Here is a 20,802-nt window from a genome sequence, read left to right as displayed (position 1 = left end):
CTCTCTCTCTCTCTCTCTCTCTCTCTCTCTCTCTTTCTCAAATAAATAAATAAATATATAAAATTTTAAAATCTTAAAATAAATAAACAAAAAATGTTAAGAAATAAAAGTTAGAGGGAGGGGCAAGATGGCGGAAGAGCAGGGTCCCCAAATCGCCTGTCCCCACCAAATTACCTAGATAACCTTCAAACCATCCTGAAAATCTACGAATTCGGCCTGAGATGTAAAGAGAGACCAGCTGGAATGCTGCAGTGAGAAGAGTCCGCGCTTCTATCAAGGTAGGAAGACGGGGAAAAAGAAATAAAGGAACAAAAGGCCTCCGAGGGGGAGGGGCCCCGCGAGGAGCCGGGCTGAGGCCGGGGCGAGTGTCCCCAGGACAGGAGAGCCCCGTCCCGGAGGAGCAGGAGCTGCACCAACCTTCCCGGGCGGGCGGAAAGGGGCTCGCAGGGAGTTGGAGCAGGACCCAGGAGGGCGGGGATGCCCTCGGGCTCCCGGGGACACTAACAGACACCTGCGCCCCGGGAGAGTGCGCCGAGCTCCCTAAGGGCTGCAGCGCGCACGGCGGGACCCGGAGCAGCTCGGAGGGGCTCGGGCGGCGGCTCCGCGGAGGGGGCTGCGGGGCGGGAGCGCGAATCCAACAGCGCAGGCCCCGGAGCACAGGGCGCCGGGACACAGCCCAGGATCCGGCCTCCCCCGGGACAGGCAGAGGCCGGGAGGGCCCAGGACAGCGAGGACGCTCCTGCCCCGAGCTGAGCAGATCAGCGGCCCCGCCCCGGAGCCTCCAGGCCCTGCAGACGGAGAACCGAGAGCCCGAGCCCGCCCCGTAGTTCCTGCGGAGGCTGAATCCAGGCTTCCAGAGTTGCCATAGCAACTGCGACTGTTCCTCCTGGGGCCCCACAGGGTAAACAACCCCCGCTGAGCCCGGCAGCAGGCAGGGGCAGAGCAGCTCCCCCAAGTGCTAACACCTGAAAATCAGCACAGCAGGCCCCTCCCCCAGAAGACCAGCTGGACGGACCAGTGATACTCCCCGTGTTCCAATACAACTTGTTTTTGGCCACTCTGCACTGAGCAAAATGACTAGAAGGAAAACCTCACCTCAAAAGAAAGAATCAGAAACAGCCCTCTCTCCCACAGAGTTACAAAATCTGGATTACACTTCAATGTCAGAAAGCCAATTCAGAAGCACTATTCTACAGCTACTGGTGGCTCTAGAAAAAAGCATTAAGGCCTCACGAGACTTCATGACTGCAGAATTTAGATCCAATCAGGCAGAAATTAAAAATCAATTGAATGAGATGCAATCCAAACTAGAAGTCCTAACGACGAGGGTTAACGAGGTGGAAGAACGAGTGAGTGACATAGAAGACAAGTTAATGGCAAAGAGGGAAACTGAGGAAAAAAGAGACAATCAATTAAGGGACCATGAAGACAGATTAAGGCAAATAAATGACAGTCTGAGGAAGAAAAACCTACGTTTAATTGGGGTTCCCGAGGGCGCCGAAAGGGACAGAGGGCCAGAATATGTATTTGAACAAATCCTAGCTGAAAACTTTCCCAATCTGGGAAGGGAAACAGGCATTCAGATCCAGGAAATAGAGAGATCCCCCCCCTAAAATCAATAAAAACCGTTCAACACCTCGACATCTAATAGTGAAGCTTGCAAATTCCAAAGATAAAGAGAAGATCCTTAAAGCAGCAAGAGACAAGAAGTCCCTGACTTTCATGGGGAGGAATATTAGGGTAACAGCAGACCTCTCCACAGAGACCTGGCAGGCCAGAAAGCGCTGGCAGGATATATTCAGGGTCCTAAATGAGAAGAACATGCAACCAAGAATACTTTATCCAGCAAGGCTCTCATTCAAAATGGAAGGAGAGATAAAGAGCTTCCAAGACAGGCAGGAACTGAAAGAATATGTGACCTCCAAACCAGCTCTGCAAGAAATTTTAAGGGGGACTCTTAAAACTCCCCTTTAAGAAGAAGTTCAAGTAACTCTGAACGTGAATGGGCTTAATGACCCCATCAAAAGGCGCAGAGTTTCAGACTGGATAAAAAAACAGGACCCATCTATTTGCTGTCTACAAGAGACTCATTTTAGACAGAAGGACACCTACAACCTGAAAATAAAAGGTTGGAGAACCATTTACCATTCAAATGGTTCTCAAAATATACCCTAAAAACTACAGAACACTTCTGAAAGAAATTGAGGAAGACACAAAGAGATGGAAAAATATTCCATGCTCATGGATTGGCAGAATTAATATTGTGAAAATGTCAATGTTACCCAGGGCAATTTACACGTATAATGCAATCCCTATCAAAATACCATGGACTTTCTTCAGAGACTTAGAACAAATTATTTTAAGATTTGTGTGGAATCAGAAAAGACCCCAAACAGCCAGGGGAATTTTAAAAAAAGAAAACCATATCTGGGGGCATCACAATGCCAGATTTCAGGTTGTACTACAAAGCTGTGTTCATCAAGACAGTGTGGTACTGGCACAAAAACAGACACATAGATCAATGGAACAGAACAGAGAACCCAGAAGTGGACCCTGAACTTTATGCTCAACTAATATACGATAAAGGAGGAAAGACGATCCACTGGAAGAAAGACAGTCTCTTCAATAAATGGTGCTGGGAAAATTGGACATCCACATGCAGAAGAATGAAACTGGACCACTCTCTTGCACCATACACAAAGATAAACTCAAAATAGATGAAAGATCTAAATGTGAGACAAGATTCCATCAAAATCCCAGAGAAGAACTCAGGCAACACCCTTTTTGAACTTGGCCACAGTAACCGGAGAAGGACAAACAGCGTATGTTTTCATTCATTTGGGGAATATGAATAATAGTGAAAGGGAATATAAGGGAAGGGAGAAGAAATGTGTGAGAAATATCAGAAAGGGAGACAGAACATAAAGACTTCTAACTCTGGGAAATGAACTAGGGGTGGTGGAGGGGGAGGAGGGCGGGGGGTGGGGGTGAATGGGTGACGGGCACTGAGGGGTACACTTGACGGGATGAGCACTGGGTGTTATTCTGTATGTTGGTAAATTGAACACCAATAAAAATTAATTTATTAAAAAAAAAAAGAAATAAAAGTTAAATCAGAAAGCATGGGGTCTTCTACTTTATCTTCACATTGGTCTCTCTTCCTCTCTTCTGTTATTTATTTTTCACCTAAACTTTTCTACCAGTCCAGTGCAAGGCTCACTCTTTTGACACTGTTATGAACCCATTCTCTACTGACCTCTCTCCTGACTGCTAATTGTTGGTATCAGTTTTTTTATTTTTTGAGCATCTTTAGAAAAATCAATGTGTGGGTTTTGTACCTCATCTCAATGGTGGTGGTATAGACAATGCCCTAAATGCCTTTTAATTTTGCAAGATTCAGCACAATCCCTACTACTCGGTTTGTGGTCTCTAAGCACCATTCTCCAATAAAAGGAACGAGGACTGCTTAAGGAAATGGTTGGCTCCATATCTGGAACACCAATGTTTAAAAAGAGCTTGCATAATTTTGTTCTTCCAGAAAATAAGATATTTATCAAAGTCTTATAAGTCCAGATACAAAGAACACAGAGCCAGCCTAAAGATATATGCTCTGGTCAAATGGAAGACAATTTGAGCATCAGAAAGAATAATTACAACTGATTAAACATACTGAAATTATTAAAAAAGCAATGAATGCATGATGATATTAAAAACCAAAACATTATTGAAGGTTGCTAGGGCATCAACTCTGAAAATTGATGAAGAGAAAAAATTAATCATGTTTCCTGCCCTTTCAATGTGAACCATATCTCAGGGTAAGCAAGTGCATGAGGAACAGTTCTACTAGTCAGAAGAAATTGAGCTAATAAATGCAGAAGGAATACAAAAACTAGAAAATCACCATTTAACAATCCCTAATGAAATAAATAATTCAAACAGTGGTCACCAGTGGAGATAACTTGAGCCCAGAAATCAATCTTAGCATTACTTAAGGTGAGAGAATCTAGCATTACATCCTCATGATGAGGTTCAACATAAAGGACACAGCACTATCTATGAAAATTCTTGACAAAAATAAATATTGAACTTGAATCAAATCAGCCTGTAGATATAACCACGAGTCTACAGAAATGACAAAAGATATATGCTCTAAAAAATGGCATCACAGAAAGCAATCAGCCAAACCAGAATGGATTTTTTTTAAAAGGACTGTTTTATATTAAGAGAGACACTTAGGAATATCATAAAGGAAATCTCCCAAGAGGACCTTATTTGGATCTGAATTTGATCAAGCCAACTGTAGTAGTACTATTAGACAATCAGGGATACCTGAATGTGGACAACCTATCAGTTAATGTTAAAGAATTACTTATTAACAAATGTTGTTAGATGCCATAATGCTTTATGCGTATGAGGCACGATGTTTATAAAGATAATGCTATTTTCTTAGATGTGGTCTCACATTTTTAGTAATGAAATCAAATAATGTCTCAAATTTATTTAAAATGCTACAGTGAAAAGGGAGAAATGGATAAAACAAGATTGGCAAAACCAGTGGTTAGTAAGGCAGTGAGTGATGAGGGGTCTTTACTTTTGTGTATTTAGAATTTTTTCTTAAGATTTTATTTATTCATAAGAGACACACAGAGAGAGGCAGAGACACAGGCAGAGGGAGAAGCAGGCTCCCTGCAGGGAGCCCAATGTGGGACTCAATCCCAGGACCCCAGGATCACTGACCTGATCCAAAGGCAGACGCTCAACCAAAGAGCCAACGAGGTGCTCCTATTTAGAAATTTTCACTTAAATATTTTAATAGTGTGCTTCCCCTTAACTGGCTTCATTTATATTGCTTTAGCTCTTTGTATTCTCGTGTTTTAGTCCTTTATTTATGTGCCTTTTACAAAAATATGTATTCCAGTAAGTATTCTAGTCTTATGGAAGATTCCTTTACGCATTTGCGAGAAGCCACCGTGCAACCCTTTTCCTTAGAGACCCACCAGTGACCAGCTCCAGCCTGCCCCTTCCTCCTGTTCCCCCCGTGTCCACAGGAGGCCCCCTCAGCTCCCAACCTGATTGGAAGGTGATTTCACTGAACATCATCCAGGTGTCCGCAAAATGGTATTGGCACTTGATGGCACTGGCCATGCGGTGGTGGAGGGGCACCGTGACGAAGCGGGCACTGGGGTTGACATCGTCCAGGACGAGGGGGAAGGACACGGCGTTAGGTTCCCACTCGTTGGCCTCAGAGCGGAAGTAGCACTGCACCTCCTTAAAAATCTTCACACCTTTAGCAAACATGTTGTTGCAATGGACCTGACAGAGAAAGAGGCATGCGAGTGACAGGCTGACAGCAGTAAGTGGCACAGGGACGCAGTGCAACCTAACCCCTGACGTCCTAGACCTGCCTATTTATCTGAGCACCGCCCTTGGTGAGAAGTTGCTCTGTAGTCTTTCAGACATGCTCTTCCAAGAACTTGAAGGGTGGCAGGGATACATTGGTCTGGCCCTCCAGAACCGAGGTGGCTCCCCTGGTCACCTGTCTACACCTGTAAGCCCTGGGCCACCTCATTTCCTGTCACCTCCTATGTTAAATGAGGGCTGGACCAGCATCCTTTCGGGGCCTTCCTTGCCCTTAACACTCCCAGGTCTCTAACCCTCTCCAACAGGCTTGCCATGCACCCAGAAGCAGGCTGTTCTGAACTGAGGTAAGGGGGAGTCCTCTCTCCTGCTCCCTCCTACGTGCATTCTAAAGCCAGTCCACTCCTTCCAACAGGGTTAGCTGAGAAATCTGAAACAGTACACTTTCCAAAACAATTTCATCTTTCTCTTTAGGAATATCATTTCAAGGGCCACCTATTGGCATTTTTCAGCCAGAGACACACTATCTTCATTTAAGTTCAGTTAAGGTGAAGCCATTCTGATGTGGGCCTGAAATCTTCCCCAAGGATATTTTCTGAGATGAGAAAAGAAGGTCTTTCAGAAAGTAGCTTGCATCCTCTTGCCTGCTGCCATGACTCTTTCACCAGGATATTTGTATGGCTTTTAAAAGGGTCATCGGAAACAAAGATCCCACAACAGTTCCTCTGGAGCACCTTGCTGCATTTAACATCCCTCAGAAATGGAATATGCATATTTGTAACTAGGTCAGGTCCCTCGTGGTAGTTCACTGACATTTCCTCTGGCTTAGTCGTACGTGGAAAATGGAGCTTTGCGGATCTCTATCCTCTGAACTAAAAGACTGCACAGGTTGGAAAAGCATCTTTGCCATTCTGGGAATATATTTGCTATTTGCATTTTAATGTCTTGCTTAGGGCCTGAGTTGTAGCCCTCTGACTGTCTTTGGTACCCTCCTCTGCTCTCTGGATGGGAAATACAGGAGGACTACCATTCAGAATTTATTTTTAAATGAAGAAGCAGCAGCAATGATTGCAGCAATTTTATGGTTGAAGAAATGAGCAGAGAAATGAGCAGTCAATAACAGGATGGAGTCTAGAACTCTAGACTCCTAGTCCAGTGCTCTTGCCAATACCATGCCACACAGAAATGGAGCAAGTTGCTTTAACTTCTCCATTTGGATTTTCCTGTAAACGTTTTAATGGTGAAAACATCTGTTAGTACCTTCTTTCTTTGGGATGAGTTAACTGTTCCAGTTTATTGAGCACAAGTCAATGGAGCAAGGCTAGAAAAAAATCCAAAAAATACCATCTACAGCTTCACTAGATTTTTCAGATTTTTTTTTTTTAAATCTGCAAAGTGTTGGATAGGTAGCCTGTGGGGGAGGTAATAATCTCTCCTCCAGATGTTTTGGGAATTCTCCTGGAATGCAAATAAATAGTATAGAATTTCATTCCCCTCTGGGCTTACATATTTATTTAATAAATGCAAAACATTTTAAAAGTACATGAATATACTTCAGTAGGCTATTTTGACTATATTTAAGAACTGAGGGGAATGGCAATAATTTGCCTAGAAACCAATAACTACTCTCTAAAAGATGTTAGTGACCCAAAAGTCATCTTTTACATTTTATTTGTCTCAGAAAAATTAAAATATGCTAGAGACCTGTTTGGCCTCGAGAGGCCTGAGCCTGAGATAGCTTCTTCGAAGTTTCTGGCACCTGCTTACTGTAGATTATGCTTTTGAATAATTCTGACCTGTGATAAACTAATTAAACCGGAGCTATGGGGGGCTCAGGAAGATGTAAGTCTATTGACTAAATAGTACAATTTTGTGGAGAGTTTAACATACATTTTATTATTTGTGAGACTAAAAGTTATCCCAATGGTATATTTCTGTGAATCAATAGACATGTTCATAGGTGCATGTGGCTATCTCATTATTCAGCAAAACAAATAAATTTTCCCTGGAGGTACATATTTTTGCCACTATGCATATTCTCTTCCTCCCTCCAGAAAACCTTGTGAAGAAGAGTGTGTTACACACAACTGCACGTACTTATGTTTTACACCTGCCAAGGAGCCAGCCTTGAACAATATACAAGTAGATGGGCATGTGTTTATCCTTCTGCTCTCATCTTAAATATTTGTTCATTTAACTGATAGCTATTAGTCCAGTTAGGAGATATTACCACATTAACATGCGAGGGTGATATAATAGACGTGGATTTCCTCTTTGACTCCAGGTTTGTGCCAAGAATAACAAATTTTGATTCACTAGGGACCCTTAATGATAACACAGATTTCCTTCTGCTAGATCTTCAACTCATCCTACATACCTCCTTTTGCAAATAGGTAGTGCCTCTCCCAACACTGAACTGCAAATCATCCCAAGGGGATTGAAATAGAGGCAGCAACACCAGGTTGTTGGCCATTAATATTCTGTACTCAACTATTAATAGGGAAATAATATTATTATAATATTATAATATTTATATAATATTATTATAATGATATTAACTATTAATAGAGAAACTGACAGATAAATGAGGATCCATGTGTGAGGTCAAATGCACTTGTCCACTTTCTTGGGCCTCTTATTAGAGTCCTCTTATGCTCCTCAACAAACCAGTAAAAATTATATGTGAACCACAAAAACTTCAGGGGTCTCCCTTACATTCAACAAAAGGACTCTGTACTTTTAAGCCCCAGTTTTCCTCAAGCTTAGAGTTCAGTTTGGGGGAGCTCAAAATCTAGTAGGATGACCAGAGAGATGTGCTGTTGCAACAGATAAGGGAACAAAGAACTCTGGAAACAGAAGAGTACAGAGCCTTCTATTATGATTTCTCAGTGCTGTAGGGGTTAAAGAGACAGGGTAGGGGTGGAAAGTTATTCCAAAGACAAAATACAAAATATTCATGTCTTCCATTTAGAATTAGAGTTGCAACAAGCCAGCCTTATTGATAAAAGTATGTCTTGTCCCTGGGGCACATGGGGCAGGGCCATAAAATGATTTCCATGGGCTCTTGTTACTTTTGCTCTTGTGAGCCCCTCCCTCCACTAAAAAAAAATAAAATTATATTTTAAAATTGTGTTGTTAAACAGATGAAAATAATTTTTGAGCCTAAAAGTTCTTTTCCCCCACTGACATTAAAAGAAGTTAAAGTTAAAACATTTCCAGGGGCCTTAAAAAGTCCTGTGAGCTCTAGACCCACTGTGCCTAATGGTATGTAGGCTCTGATGTTGGAACAACAGAAAACATTGAGAAACAGTGACCTAGTCTAACCCCCTTATTTACAAAGGAAGCAAGAAGCCAAGAGATGAAGTGACTTGGAAACACATGTGGCTCATTAGTAGCAGAATACCAATTTGAATCCAGTTCTGCTGGCACCACCCAGGGTTCTTTCTAGTGTGCCTTTTCACTACACCATCATTTTGGATTCCTTGGACACGTTCCACTACACCTAACTCCACTGACCTTCATGGTTGTGAAATTCCTGATGCGGTCAAATTCAAACATGATCTCGATGTAACCACTGGGGGCACTTTCATTCCTCCAGCCCACGTAGTCATAGCCCGGCCACACGTGGTATTCGTGAGTCTGAGTGAAGTCATCCAGGCCAGACACGCCATCTGTCAGCTGGCCCAACCCTTCAGTCATGCTGCTCAGGCCAAGGGAAAAGAAGGGAAAGGGAGAGAGAAATCTAGAATTAATTGCACATTCGAGGAAGAGCTTTTATACCCAGCTTCTTCACCCCAGGGTTTTGTAAGAGTTGATTATCTTGAAGGTTGAAGGATTAGGAAAAATCCAGTATATTTTATAGTATTTATCCATTTATCCTTTATTCTCAATGGAGAACAAAGAATTTCATACAAATGAATTTTACAAAATACTTAATTGCTTACTCCTTCAGCAGCAAAGCTTTTGAACAATATTTTATCAGGTTATAAAAAAAAGCTTTCTATAATCTGTTGTATCCTTACCTATTCTTGGAAACTGAATATAATATGCTTTTCAATAATAATTCAATGTTATCAAATTCATTTGATTAATTAATCTATTAATGAGTAAATGAATGAATGGATGGATGAATGCATACAATGAACACTACAGTATATGGTAGCACTTGACTATCACTCAATAAATAGTCCCAGAGCTTGTTGGAAATTTTTCTGACTCTTCTTTGACTTAATGTTGTCATTTTTCAGTGAATCAATTCCAGAGAAGCCAGTCATGCCCTCCTCTACCCCACATCCAACCACCCAATTTGATCCCAAACTAAAGGGGGGAAAGTAATCAATGCCAAATTTAAATACTAATTTATTTCTAATTTTAATTAAATTTGCAGAATACTGGAGTCATGAAATAAAATGCATGAATTACATGAGGGTCTCAGGCATTGGATTTAGTCTTGCTTCCTAGCTTGGCGGGCTTTCCATTTCTGATTGTAAGGCCTTGCTTGATTAGTATATAGGACAATTGTGTATTTATGTTAATTTGGCTATTTCTTATTGGCTTTCTCTTTTTATTTTACCTTCTTTTTATGGAAGGACAGAGCAAGAACTCATCAACTGGGACTCCTCTCTCCTCAAACTCTGCATTTCAAGCTCTAAATGATAGTCAGGAGTCTCCCAAATGAAAATATTGGGATACTCACCCTCAAGCAAAAATACATGTGCCCCTTTAGGTTACATAAAAGTTGTGAATTCACAAAAAATAATTGCGTGATTATGCCAGCCTTACAGATACATTTTTTTATTTATTTGTTCATTGAAAAATGTTTGGCAAATTATAAAATTTGACTGGCCTTATCCACAGTGACCAGAGCCTGGATCTCCCTTCCAAGGATTTGCCATCTTTTTCTTCTCTCTACAGATCAGAAGGCTAGGAGAACATAAGTTTACTTGCAATAAGTATATTTCCCATTGTCCCCAGAATTATAAATCCCCATGAAACTTATTAAAGCAACACAAATGAAAAATTAATTTCTTTTAATCAAAATTAAATCAAATGGGGATGGGTAAGGAAAGAAACTTTCCTGGTTTACTTAATCTCCTTTAGAATTGTTAGGAATCACTACAACAAGCATGTACTACCTCTATAAATTTTTTAGTTAAAAAAAGATAACTTTTGCTACTAAAACTATCTAATCCTGAGACTCTGAATTAGGGAGCTTATACCTCATCACTCAGGCACACTCCATAGTGATAACCTCACTACCTCAGCTATAAATGGGAGATGATTGTGTCAAAATTATTGCAATTATTCTTGATCTTCCCTCTGTTACTAGTTACCTGCCTTATTTATCCATTTGAATCCCCTGCTAGTCCCTTAAATTTATAACCCAAATGAAACCCATCACTATCCCTTTCTTAACTAAATCTTTCCCCTTAAGTTTCTCATTTCTGCCCATTATATTTTTCTCATACTCAGTGGCTCAAAGTGCCTGGCACAACATGAGCACCAAAATTTTTTTGTTAGTGAATAAATGCCGTCCCCAAGGTTTCATCTACCTCTTTCCCTCACCCGACTGTCTCTCCTCTATATCCAATCAGATTGCAAACGACCCCTATGTGAATGTCTCCTCCTCTTGTTCCCACAGTCACCATTTTAGCCTTGGTCCTTCCTTCTTCTCATCTGACAGAATTTGCAATTAGAAAATGTCCCTCGTCACCTCTTCTTTTCACTCAAATCTAACCTTTGCAAGCTGCTTGATTAATCTGTCTAAAGCACAGTTCCAATCATGTCCTTCCTCAGCTTTCAAAATCTTCAAAGATTTGTTCTGTTGGTGATTATGTTGATGATGAAAAGAAAACTCCTCCTCCCCTTCTTCCTCCTGGCCCTAACATTCAAGTACCTCCAAAATAGGACATCATCTGCTCAATCGTGCTTCTCATCTACTCTTTTGCTACCTAAGTATCGCTGGTGGTTAGACTATTGATCTTTTTTTTTTTCTAAAGATTTTATTTATTTGTTCATGAGACACACACACACACACACACATTGAGAGAGAGAGAGAGAGGCAGAGACATAGGCAGAGAGAGAAGCAGGCTCCATACAGGGAGCCTGATGTGGGACTCGATCCCAGGTCTCCAGAATCAGGGCTGAAGGCAGCACTAAACCGCTGAGCCACCCAGGCTGCCCTAAACTAATGATCTTTAGCAGACATTCCCATGAACCTTACAGTGTGTTTCTTCTGTCTTGCGATTCATTCTGCCTCAAATAGAATTTCAAGATTCTTTACCTGTGAAAGTTCCACCCTTCCTTGGGGCCCACTTGAGATTTCATCTATTCCACCTTGTCTTTGCTAGTTTTCCAAATCAGATAAAAACTTACATGTATTTTTCACTTTACCTTTACAAAATGCTTTTCTCATACATTTTTTATCACTTTAAGCAAACATAAGCAACTTTTATGACATTCAGCCAAGTGTTTTCACTCCCAGTGCTATGCTTTCCTACCATAGCTTACTCGTTCCTTTGAACCCCAGCATACTCATAAGATGTCTCTTAATCCTATGTTTGTATCACAGTGATTTATATCCTGGTTTAGTTCCCATTCCTAACTGTGAGCTTCTTAAAGGTAGGATCAAGGACTTTCTTATATTTTTGAGTACCTGCCAAGTCTGTCCAAATTCCTTGTAGGTAGTAACAGTGGATTAGCAAAGATTTATTGACCTAAACTGAATTCAATTGATCTCTGATTTCCTCTATGCCTTGAGTAAATGTCAGTTGGAGTGTGGCTGAATAAAAGGATGCCCAGACAGTTTAAGTGAATGGGGAAGAACAGTGACTAAGCAGATGGAAAGGAAGTAGCTAGAAATTGAATATTGGAGGAGTCAGGTCTTCACTCTCAGGGAGTGGTATCTGGGGGGCTTTATTCTTCACACCTAAAACAATAGAAGTGCTCTAATCTCTCACTCCCCTTCCTGAGACTAATTTCTCCCTCTCTCAACCACTAGAAACCTCCAACATCTAGTCTGGACTTAACCTCTCTCCCAGGCTCAATCTTTGCAGACAAAGACCAAGTTAAGAGAGAGAAAAGTGTTGAAGTGGACTAGAAGAAGAATGGCAAGGCTCAGAGTGAGGTGAGATAAGTGGGAACACTTCTCATCCAACCCTAAATTCCTACCGTGTCTAATCATACTCTTCCACCATGGCCCTCCATAGGTCCATTTCAGGACTTCCCACTGGTCCTTTCTGCTGGTCCCAGCTTGAGTTTCTACTACAATCAGGCCATTCTTGTCCTCACCCCTTTCCTCTGCTCCCTTCTACCTGCCTTCTCTACTCTAAATCATATCATCCTAGAAACTCTCCTTGTCTCTCATAAGCCTTATGAGTCTCCTTTTCACGACTTCTAAAGCATTTATATGTATGGGGCTCATTCTTCCTGAACTTCATGACTTAGCTTATTTAGTATACTTATAATTTCAATCCTTCTAGTCCTTTGTCTCCATAGTCAGACCTTATGTCCTGTTCTAAGGGTCAAAAAAATATGGCTACCATACTTAGAGCTATACCACAATTTCAGCCTTTGTTTTACGTAATTTGCTATTTCTCTGTCTTCCCAAACTAGGATCTAAGTTCCTTGCAGAACTCCATATTTTACTTCATCTAAATTATCTCACAATGCCTAATACAGGGTCTAAATAAACACCAGTTGGTTGACCTGTTGATTAATTATTAATCCCAAGCCATAATAAAATATTACTCTCTTCTAGTGGCCACATTCTCATTCTGATGACCAAAGTTTCCGAGAATTTACCTGTACCCAACAGCTCCATCATAGACAGAATCATTCAGATAAATGATGGAGCCTCCAGGGAGTACAAACTGCTGTCCAGCTGGAGCATTGTAAGACACCAAGCCATCTGCCAAAGGAAACACAAATGTGTCAGTGCCTCAGGAAGGAGATACACCTACTGCTCAGACCAATTGTCACAGGGAGTTACATAAGACTGCAAGGATGCAATCGTGTTCAGTGTGTCTGCATAGGACTTAATCTGGGCACAAAAGGAGCACCGCTGAGGAGCACTCCTCAGTGGCAGTCAGTGAAATGAATCAGAATGCATCATTTAGAGTATATAGCACCAAATCTTGGTGGAGAAACAATATCCTTTCTTGACTCTAACCTAGAGGGAATCACATCACTCCAGAGATTACTAATCCCATACCTCTCCGACCTGTTTGCCTTTATTTTCCAGGGGTTGGGGTTTTTTATAAGGTCTATAAGCTCTCTGTCTCTGGAGACCTACCTAGCCAGACACAGCCATAAAGCTCCACCCGCATGCACACATTCATGGAGTGGTCAGTGACTGGAATGAAGCGGACAAATCTGGCCACGATGGGTGGCTCCAAGTCCTTTAGGAAAATGTCATAGGGGTTACTATTCCCATCCAGCACCTGAGGAAAGAGAAGAGAAAGAGCAGGAAGATGCTATGAGGTTACACTGACTCTTCCTCATCACCCCTTTCATGGACCCTCTCTTTTGAATTGAAGGAGAAGAATGTATCCACTCAGCTTTCTCAGCAGCCTTGATATTCCTCCCAATAGCCCCAGTCCACCCTCCCTCATCCTCGGTCAGACATTTACAAGGGCATGCCAGTGTGTGGATGCACATACCTACAAGACAGCCTGTGTACTTCCTCTTCTAGCCTAAGTCAAAATATGGTCCTGGACATCTCAGGGTCTAGATGTCTCTTCTTCCTACCTGTTTCCCATGCCGGTTCCGCCAAGAGATCCAGCGAGTGCCATCCCGACTGTAATTGATCTTGTACATGGGGGCAAACTCAATGCCATGGCCCCCGGCATGGCGCCCTTGGGTCCCCACCAGAGTGATAAAGTGCAGGGTGTGCAAGTCAATCTGTAGGAACTCCTTCAAGTCATCAGGTTCCACTGGAATCTCAGGGCACCAGGCTCCATCCCCCTCTTCTGAGTCCAGCCTTGAGACACAGGGTTAGGGAAACAGAGAGAAACCATGAAACTACAGTTGTTTACCAATCCACAGCAAGCAACTGAGGGGAGAGAGCAGGCTGGGTTCGCACTCTAAAAAGACTCTTCTGGTCTCCCTTCAAGCCTTACTGCCATCACCTGTGGTAAGTCCCCTGTCCCTGAGGCACTATGAAACCCAGAGAAACACAACCAGGGCCTAGAGGCTTTCAGATCAGATGTAGTCTTTACTTCTCATCCTGATTTAAAGGTCTCAAGGGAAATGAAACCTTTTCTACCCTATACCCCCCCATGAGTCATTTTACCACCCCCTTCCACATTCAGTCCCAACATAACAAGGGTGGCCACCCCTCACTTGGATATCAAGTTATGGGAAGGAGGAGGGAGGGATCATAAGATCCCCAGTGTGGGTTATGTAACACAGTGGAATTTTAACCAACAGGATGGGCATGGCAGCCCAGCAGAAAGCCATGGGAACCCATGATGAGAGTGAGGGGTAGGAGCATGTCAGGGGAGTAGTAAATAATCTGGTTTCATTTTATTACCTCTAAACTAAACTACCAGTGAGGAAAATTGTGAAATAAGTATAAGGTTTATTTTGGGAACCTCTTACCACTTTCCCTCTTCCCTGGAATGTCTCTTTTCTTACAGATGTCACCTACTCGTTGTTCTCTTCCAACCCCACCAACCATCACTCTAATCTTTCACATATGAAGAAATTATGGGGAAGGTTTACTAAGATTGCTTTTCTTATGGGAGATTCCATTTTAACAGAAATCAACGCTTTACACTAAAAGAATTAGATTCCAGGAGGAGGAGGATTGTGCTCTAACAAGCAGAGTAGTCTTTGACAAGGGTGTTTATTGCTTTAGAAGATCCCTGCTATTAGGTCACTAGGAACCGACCATACTCTTTATAGTTGAGGGTGGCCCTTCTATGAGGTATCCTTGAGAGAAGGGAAGAATTTATTGGAGGCCTCAGCATATGCTTACAACCTTAATGCTTTGCACTGTGAGTGATGTTTCAGAGACACCCACTGAGAAGAGGACCGGGTCTCTTAGCTCCCAGTGCCTTAACTTCATCTGCACCTTCTCCTACCACTGTCGCCAGCTTCCTGCAGGTGCTCACAGTGAGAAGGTGAAGTAAAGCAAACCCACTGCATGTCAATGAACCCATCTGTTGTGGCCAGTGTGGGGCAAGGTCTTGTGGTTGGGATGGGGTTGCCAGATGACCATTTAGTACCAAGCCCTGAATTCTCTTCCTGAGAGATATACAGAACATGACAGGCCCACTTGATGTCCTTCCCTCATGCCTTCCAGCTCCCACCAAATACTACTCTTCTTCCTCAGTCCCTTGAGTCAGAAAACGTATTCCAACCCAGGACTCAGGCTTTCTTGGGGTATCAATCCTCACCTTCCATATTTGGCAGCTGTGGATTCTGACCACTGACTGGAAGCTGTGATGTCCTCATCTGGAATGTGGCCTCCTGACATGCCCAGAGGATAGCGACATATGGCTGGACCAAGAGAAACCGAAGAAAAAAAGAGAGGAAATACTTTTCTTTTTATTTCCAAAGATCCCCTGCCCCTTATAGGAATAATGTAATTGATTATTGGACAGGGAAACAGAGGACTAAAATTTTCCAAAGTCTTTCTATGACCCCAGTTTGATCACCCTCTCTCAGCTTTTTCACCCTGGCCCTCCCTCCAAACTTATTAGTGTCCAATCCCTTGAGCACTGACCTTCAGCCACACCTATCTTTTGGTCCAAAATCTGACACATAATGTAACATAATGCACTGTCCTGATTTATCCTTTTATTTGGCAGTAAGCCCATGGCCCATTCCCATTCTCCTATTAGCAAATGTACACTTCTAACCAGTTTCCTAACTGTGCTGAGTCATCCTCACAGTCAGCAGATATTACCTGTGATCCAAAGCATTCTTTTTTCTAGGTAGCTGATTGCACAAAACTGTGGAACAAAGCCAACAAAGCCAACAAACTCAATAAAGCCAACAGACTGAACACACAGCTTTGGCCCCCAACAGCACCATGTTTTGGCCACTGGCTAAAAATAATAGCCTCTGGAGAGGGACTTCCATCCCCAGCCAAGACAGAGTAAGAGGAGCCAGACTTACTCTCCTGGGTTAAACAATCAAAAAATGGACAAAGTACACAAAACACTGGATTTCAATACAATGAATATCAGACAACTTAGACTCTGTCCCTGAGAGACAGAGGACAAAGATAAGTCCTACAGTGGCACCAGTTTACTACTGTGACAGATTCAGGCTGCAGCACAGTGAGTGAGAACTCAAGCAGAGTCTAGAGGATTCCCCAAATCAAGGAGACAAGGGTCTGGAGAAGCCATGGGGATCTTGGGTTGCCAGAGAAATATAGGATTCCTAGCTAAACTTAACTTTCAGATAAACAGGGGTGCCTGGGTGGCTCAGTCAGTTGAGTGGCTGCTTTCAGCTCAGGTCATGATCTCGGGGTCCTGGGATCGAGCCCCACATGGGGCTCCCTGCTCAGCAGGGAATCTGCTCCTCCCTCTGCCCCTCACCCTGCTCATGCTCTTTCTCTCTCTCTCTCAAATGGATAAATAAAATCTTTAAAAATAATAATAAATTTCAAATAAACAATAATTTTTAGTGTAAATATGTATGATGTAATTTTTATTTTTTTGTATGACATAATTTTTAAAGAAGCAGGCATGTGCAGAAGCAGATGATAGAACATATAATGAAAAAAAACAATCAATTGAAACTAATTCAGAACTTATATAGAAGTTAGAATTTAAGAAGAAGAGTATTAAAACAGTTATAACTATATTGTACGTGTTCAAAAATACAAGGTCAGCCACTGTGGGAAACAGTACAGAAGTTCCTCAAAAATTTAAAGAAGAATTACCATATGATCCAGTAATTCTACTACTACTGGGTATTTACCCAAAGAATACCCAAACACTAATTTGAAGAGATGTGTGCACCCCTATGTTTCTTGCAGCATTACTCACAACAGACAAGATATGAAAGCCACTCAAGTATTCATTGACTGATGAATGGATAAAGAAGAAACAGTATATATATTTATATATATGTATATATTACTCAGCCATAAAAAGAATGAGATCTTGCCACTTGTAACAACATGGATGGACCTAGAAGATATAATGCTAAAAGAAGTAAATCAGAGAAAGACAAATACCATATGATTTCGCTTGGATGTGGAATTTGAGAAACAAAACAAATTTTAAAAAGAGACACACACGCAAAAATCAGTCTCTAAAATACAGAGAACAAACTGGTGGTTGCCTGAGAGGAGGTGGATGGGGAAGATAGGTGAAATAGATAAAGAGGACAAAGACTACACTTATATTGATGAGCACTGAGAAAGTTGAATTGTTGGATCATTATATTGTACACCTGAAACTAATACAACACTGAATGTTAATAATACTTGAATAAAAATAATAAAAACAAAAAAATAAAAATATAAGAAAAGCTACAAGTGATATAGAAAGAATATAAATCAAATTTTAGAGGTGAACCTGACTGAGAAAATATACTGGATAAGATTAAAGGAAGGTTATACAATAAAGAAAAGATTGGTGAACTTAAAGACAGCAATAGAAATTATCCAAAATGAAACCATGACAGAAATAAACCAAATAATCAACAATAAAAAATAGAACATTAGTTAATTTTGGAACAATTTCAAACATCTTACTATACATGTAAATGGATTCCTTAAAGAAGAGGAGAAAGAAAGACCAAAAAAGTATTTGAATAAAACATGGTAGAATTTTCTCTCAAATTCGAGAAGCTCAATGACCTGAAGCACAAGAAACATGAAGAAAATTATGCTACCGTACATCATGATCCAACTGCTTAAAACAGGTGACAAAGAGAAAAGCTTTTAAGCTGCCAGTTTTAAGCAGTTTTTTAAGTTTTAAAAGAACATATCATGAACAGAGGAACAAAGAAAATGACAGCAAATGTCCCATTGGAAATGGTAATTACATAGTAAATATATAAGATGAGTTTCCATGTTATTTACATCTTTTTAAATGGTAACTGACTATTTAAACAAAAACAGTAACAATATACAGTGGGGTTTGTAATATACACCAAGATGAAATGCATGAAAACAATAGCATAAAGGCTAAAAAAGGTAAAATGGAAGTTATCCTGTTGGAAGATTTTTATACCCCACATGAAGTGATATAATATCACTTAAAGATAGACTTTATTTTTTTAAAAGATTTTATTTATTTATGAGAGACAGAGAGAGAGAGAGAGAGAGAGAGAGAGAGGCAGAGACATAGGCGGAGGGAGAAGCAGGCTCCACACATGGAGCCCGATGTGGGACTCGATCCCGAGACTCCAGGATCAGGCCCTGGGCTGAAGGCGGAGCTAAACCGCTGAGCCACCCGGGCTGCCCCAAAGATAGACTTTATTTAATTAAAGATGTACATAGCAAATCCTAAAGCAAGCACTAAAATAACATTTTCAAAAAGATTTATAGCTAATCAGTCAGCAAGAGGTGAAATGGAATCATAAAAATTTCAATTCACTGAATAGAAGGCAGAGAACCACAGATAAGTTATAAGTAAAAGGATGAAAAAAAGATAAACCATGAATACTTAATTTTTAAAAATCTGGAGTGGTTGTATTAATACCAGACACAATACATTTTAAGATAAGAAATAGAGATGGTACTTCACAATGGTAAAGGAGTTAGTTAATCAAGAACACCTGACAGTCCTAAATATTTATGCATGTATCAGCTTCAAAACAAATGAAAAGGATTAAAAAAAAGACTGCAGGAAAAAATGAACAAAACCACAATTATAGATGGTTTTATATCTCAATAATTGGTAAAACAAGTGGACAAAAAATTAGTAAGGATATTGAAGATTTGAACAACATTATCTATTAGTTTTACCTAACTGAACTTCATAGAACTCTACCCAACAAAAAGTATAAATTATTTTAAAGTGCATATATAACCAAGATAAACCATATTCTGAATCATAAAAGAAATCCCAATAAATGTTAATTATTCAAGTCAAAAAAGTATGTTCTCTGTCATAATGCAATTACTATTCAGAAAAATAAATAGTGGAAAGATACCTGGAAAATCCCCAAATATTTGCAAACTAAATAACACTCTTCTAAATATGCCATGGGTCAAAGATGAAATCAAAAGGGAAATTAGAAAGTATTCTGTACTGTAAGATAAAGAAAATACAACATAACAAAATTTGTGGACACCACTTGAGAAGTATTTATGGGGAAAACTATCACAATAAAAGCCTATATTAGAAAAAAAGGAAAGATCTTTTTTAAAAAAATATTTTATTTATTTATTTATTTATTTATTTATTTATTTATTTATTTGAGACACACAGAGAGAGACAGACAGACAGACAGACAGATACAGGCAGAGGGAGAAACAGGCTCCAAGCAGGCAGCCAGACGTGGGACTTGATCCCAGGTCTCCAAGATCAGGCCCTAGGCTGAAGGTGGCACTAAACCACTGAGCCACCTGGGCTGCCCAAAAGGAAAGATCTTAAAACTATGATCTCAGTTTTCACCTTCAGAAACTAGTAATAGTAGAGCAAATAAAACACAAAGTAATTATAAGAAAGAAAATGATATATTAGTGGAAATCAGTGAAATAGAAAAATAACAAAGAAACTTTATAAAAGCAAAAGCTGGTTCCTTGACAAGACTTAAAAGGAAGAAGAATCTATAGCTAGGTTGACTTGGAGAGAAAAAAGAAAACACTACCAATATCAGGAATGTACGAAGTTACCTAGTTACGGATACTACAGATGTTAAAAGTATGGGAAGGAAATATTATAAACAATATTATGCCAACAATTTCAACAACTCTGATAAAATAGTCAAATTTCTTGAAAAATACAAACTACCAAACCACACTTGTAAAGAAATAGATAAACTGAATATTAAATATATAGTCAACAACATTTCCACAAAAAAAACCCTCCAGCATAAGATGGCTTTACTTTTGAATTCTAACAAATATCTCAAAAAGAAAAAATACCAAGCTCTCACCAATTCTTCCAGAAAATTAAAAAAGGAGAGGATATTTCCTCATTCATTCTATGAAATCATATTACTCTAATACAAAAACCAAACAGGAACATTATAAGAAAACTATACACCAATAACCATCATGAACATAGATGCAAAATCTCTAAACAAAATTTTAGTAAATTGAATCCAAAAATACATAAAAAGGATAACATGTGATGACCAAGTGGGGTTTATCCTAGGAATGCAAGGTTGGTTTGACATTCAGAAATCAGTCAATGAAATTCACCACAAACTTAAAAATGAAACTATATCATCACTTCAGTAGATACAGAAAAAGCATTTGATAAACCCAAACATCCTTTTCTGATAAACATTTTCACCAAACTAGAAATA

At 40.4% G+C, this 20,802-nt stretch overlaps 1 protein-coding gene across 4 annotated transcripts in view; it reads right to left on the bottom strand.

Annotated features, from left to right (window-relative positions):
• The window catches only part of DDR2 (discoidin domain receptor tyrosine kinase 2), a 152,298-nt gene that overhangs the window by 22,629 nt on the left and 108,867 nt on the right, over positions 1-20,802 (bottom strand). For all 4 annotated transcript variants that reach the window (XM_055333989.1, XM_055333988.1, XM_055333987.1 and 1 more), the window contains 6 exons: positions 15,759-15,861; positions 14,107-14,338; positions 13,652-13,799; positions 13,162-13,267; positions 8,875-9,058; positions 5,070-5,313 (listed from right to left, as the gene is read on the bottom strand). In XM_055333989.1, coding sequence (XP_055189964.1) covers positions 5,070-5,313; positions 8,875-9,058; positions 13,162-13,267; positions 13,652-13,799; positions 14,107-14,338; positions 15,759-15,861 — 1,017 coding nt within the window. The remainder of the gene's footprint in view (positions 1-5,069; positions 5,314-8,874; positions 9,059-13,161; positions 13,268-13,651; positions 13,800-14,106; positions 14,339-15,758; positions 15,862-20,802) is intronic.

Source organism: Nyctereutes procyonoides, unplaced genomic scaffold, assembly GCF_905146905.1.
Source record: "Nyctereutes procyonoides isolate TBG_1078 unplaced genomic scaffold, NYPRO_anot_genome, whole genome shotgun sequence".
NCBI lineage: Eukaryota > Metazoa > Chordata > Mammalia > Carnivora > Canidae > Nyctereutes > Nyctereutes procyonoides.
The sequence above is the reverse complement of the archived record's forward strand: the minus strand, read 5'-3'. Positions and strand labels throughout refer to the sequence as shown.